Raw genomic sequence first — 3,793 nt, forward strand, 5'->3', positions numbered from 1 at the left:
TGCTGTACTAAACCCGTTGTGTGGCTGGTACCTCAGGGGGAACGAATGCCTCAGCATGAGCCAGCTAAGGAACCCATCTCACCTCCACATACCTGACTCTATTAAATGTATTCCTGGCTCCCCCTCCTCCTCTTCTTCCTCTCTTTTTTTTTTTATAAAACATGACACTTGCTACCCTGAAGCCATGAATTTGACCCCCTGGAACTAACAAGGCCAACGAAAAGTTGCCCTCTGACTTCCGTGTGCATGTCCTGCAGACAGGAGCGGGCTGCAGAAATGTTCGGTTTCACTGAAAGTAATGAGAGCGCATTTAAAGAAATGTGGTGTCTTTCAAGGTCCAAGGGAGGGGAATGTAACATTGGAATGAAAGCCTTTGCCCAGGACATCTGTTTAGATGCTGGTGTCAAATACCACAGTTACCACTTCTCCAAGAGGTTGGGACTTTTATATTTCCAGAACCTAGTAAGATACCCAGCACTTATACAGAGAAACCCTGTCTCGAAAAAAAAACAAAAAACAAAACAAACAAAAACAACAACAACAACAACAACAAAGATACCCAGCACTTATACAGAGACCCTGTCTCGAAAAACAAAACAAAACAAAACAACAACAACAAAAGATGCCCAGCACTTATACAGAGAAACCCTGTCTCGAAACATCCCCCCAAAAAAACAAAAAACAAACAAAAAAAGCCAACAACAACAACAAAAAAAGATACCCAGCACATAGTAGGGACTATCCAGTAGCTAGCTTTTTTTTTTTTTTTTTTAAGTGAGTGTGTGAAAATGAGAAAGGGAGGTGGGGGAGAGAGAAAGTCCTCCAACACTGGTTAAATAAAATTCTAGTAAACAATTGCTACAATCCAATCAGCTCCTTCCAGCATGGCCCTCAGACAACCTTCTCCCTCCATTTCCCCCACTGTAAAGTGGAGATCCATGCAGTATATTCTTCATAGGAATTGTTAGGAGAGCTGCTGGGAGAATCCAGAACACAGCCACTCCATCCTGAATCAGTGCTGCATAGGAACGAGTGCATCTCTCCATCCTGGCCCCCCTCTTCCTTCATCAGGCTTTTCAGTCCACTTTACAGAGACACATAATCCTGGAGCCCTCCCCTAGGTGCTCCCTGGGTATAAAATGAATTGAACTTTTTTTCCACCTTTGGAGCCAAGGTCTCATGTAGCCCAGGCTGGCTTCAAACTCACAATGTAGCAAAAGATGACCTTGAAGAGTGGAGACCACAGACATGAGCCACCACACTGGCTTTTGAAATGAGTGGAATAATTAATATATAGTCAGTTTTGTTTAGAGGACACTAATCTCTTCTTGGGCTTTTGTTTTATTTGGGGGAGGTGTTTGTTTGTTTTTTGGTTTTGTGTGGGTTTTGTTTGTTTGTTTTTGGGGGGAACTGTCCCATTTCAGAAGTAGAAAGTCAGAAGTTGGAAGAGATGTTTCCCCAAGGCCACACTGGCCAGCACTGTGTAGTCAAAACAGGAAAATAGCAGACTTCAGAAATGAAAATCGTAGATCTAAGAATACAATTCTAGCTCTTTATAAGTAGAGGAAAAACAAAGTCTGGCCCAAAATGTGCCAGCCTTGTGTTCATTAGCATCATTCATGTTGACTGAGTCTATGAAAGGTAAGTCCCAGCTCCTACCTCCTCCCACATGCAGGAAGCAGGAAGCTAGAAAGAATATTGAAGGACTCTGGGATTCCTGAAGCCCTTAGCAATGCACAGCAGACTCCCAATATCTGCCTTCCTCCCCTCTCTCCCTAAATCCTTTGTGGAACAAATGTGTGCTTTAAAAACAAACAAACAAACAAATCCCCCCCCCGCCCCCCAAACCAGGTCCTGGTGCATAGTCTGCAAACGTTACACCACCGAGCAACTTCCTCAGCCCCTTTGAAAGTTTTGAGATCAGATAGGATGGCCATCTGGCCTCAGAATTGTGGCCCTCTGCCTTCCAGGAAGTTTAGTAGTAGTGACTGGCTCCTGAGTGTCAGGCAAGCACTTCACCATCAGAGCTACATGCCCCTCCCCTTAACTGCATTTGCTTTTGAAAAAAAAAATCAGAGAAAATAACTTTGGGGGTGGGGGGGGTGGGGCGTGTAACACACCAAAAAGATTTCTAACTCACACACTCGTTTCTGATCCTTCTGAGTGTTTTGTAAAACTTAATCGAACACGCCTAAGTACAGCCTCTTCAGCGTTCGCTGTTGTGCGGTGCATTGAGGTACAGCTGAGCCTCTTACCCCTGATGCAACCAACCTTCTGAAACCCATAGGCTCTGTGAGGGCTGCTATAAAACTCTCTGGAAAGGACTCAGAGATCCAGGCTCTTACACTTGCCTAAGCCCCACATCCTACAACTGGGTACCAGACTCAGTCAGGTAGGCGCCTGATGCCCGCTCAGCGCACCCGGCACCCCCAAGACGACCCCACGCTCGGACTTGCCCCCCACCCCCGTTTGGTTAACTGTGGATCAACCTCCAAGTCGGATTTCCCCATGGGAAAACCGGTTCGGGGTTTGAGTCGGCGCAGCGTCTGAGACCGGAGAGAGGAGCGGGATGTCTAGCCAGGAAGGCACGCACTGTGCCGGGAGATCCTTGTCACCCACGCGAAGACTCCCCGGGCTCCACCAGCAGGTTGCTGGCTGCCGCCGTTACACCTGTGTCCCCCACCCCCACCCCAACTCCGCGTACCCACGTTCCTCCGGCCCAGGGACACTCACTACCTGGAAGTCATCGCAGCTCGCTCCAGCCACCTCTGCAGACTGCCCACCGCAGGTCCGGACGCGAGCAGGAATGAGCTGCGAGTCCCAGGGACCGCGCCCGCCTACCTCGCACAACCCCCGCCCAGGCGCTGGACCTTGCCTTGGGTCCAGGATGTGTTCCAACGGTTTTGACACTCTTTGAGTTGGTCCACTGTGGTTGTGCGGCGCCAGGAGCCTATGTCCCTGTACGACATGATCCCTCCGGTGACCAACGCCCCGCCTAGAAGAGTTACAGTCAGGTCCTAATGCTTTATTAACTTGTATAAGCTATAACAGCCCCAACGACAGTTCTGCGGCTTGCTTTTCAGATGAAGAAATCTAGGCAAGTTGGGGATCATCAAATAGTAAGCAGCATCTCAAACCACTTTGGTGTATTTTATGTCCTTTGGGTTCGGGGCTAAAAATGCAAGCCATCTCTGCTCACGCCCCCAGGGCAGCTCACTACATTTCTTTGGTGGGCAGGTCTTTCGGAGGGAGATAGAGCGGATTCAGAGTTTTACCCAAACTTCAGGATGAACTAGGTGAAGCTGGAGAAAGTACGATTCCGTGCCACCGCTTCCCTCATCGGGGCAAATGGCTTTCCGCTCTTTCTGTTCTCGCTCCAGAGCGGTCCTCCAGGCTTCAGGGCGTGTCCTAGCACCGCCCTGATAACCTGGGCGCTCACTGCCACCCGCAACCCGCAACCCGCAACCCTGGCCCCTGTGCTTCTTTCCAAATTGATCCTCTTTCTCAGCCTCCCCGGGTCATCAAGGTTTTCTGTCCACCCTAGAAAGAAACACAGTTTCGTAGCCCACTCCCAAGTCTCCCTGTCATCTCGGGCCCCTACCCGCCCTTCTACAGCTCAAATTTCAGTTCCCTCAAATTCAGCCTTTGCCCTTACCTTTCCCCTAACACTCTACCGCAGATTGTCGTGACAGGAAAACAAAGCGGCATCCGTAGCCCAATCCCTCTTACAATGACCTATCCGACCACATGATGCCTTTTTGCTTGGACGTAGGAAAAAAGCGAATTTCACACG

At 49.2% G+C, this 3,793-nt stretch overlaps 1 protein-coding gene across 1 annotated transcript in view; it reads right to left on the reverse strand.

The window, feature by feature from the left end:
- B4galnt2 (beta-1,4-N-acetyl-galactosaminyltransferase 2) overlaps nt 1–2,811 on the reverse strand; it is a 59,401-nt gene extending 56,590 nt beyond the window's left edge. Inside the window, exon 1 of the mRNA XM_021177919.2 lies at nt 2,737–2,811. Coding sequence (XP_021033578.1) covers nt 2,737–2,747 — 11 coding nt within the window. The 5' untranslated portion in view covers nt 2,748–2,811. The remainder of the gene's footprint in view (nt 1–2,736) is intronic.
- Between the last annotated feature and the right edge of the window lie 982 nt (nt 2,812–3,793).

Source organism: Mus caroli, chromosome 11 (genome assembly GCF_900094665.2).
Source record: "Mus caroli chromosome 11, CAROLI_EIJ_v1.1, whole genome shotgun sequence".
In the NCBI taxonomy this organism is placed as follows: domain Eukaryota; kingdom Metazoa; phylum Chordata; class Mammalia; order Rodentia; family Muridae; genus Mus; species Mus caroli.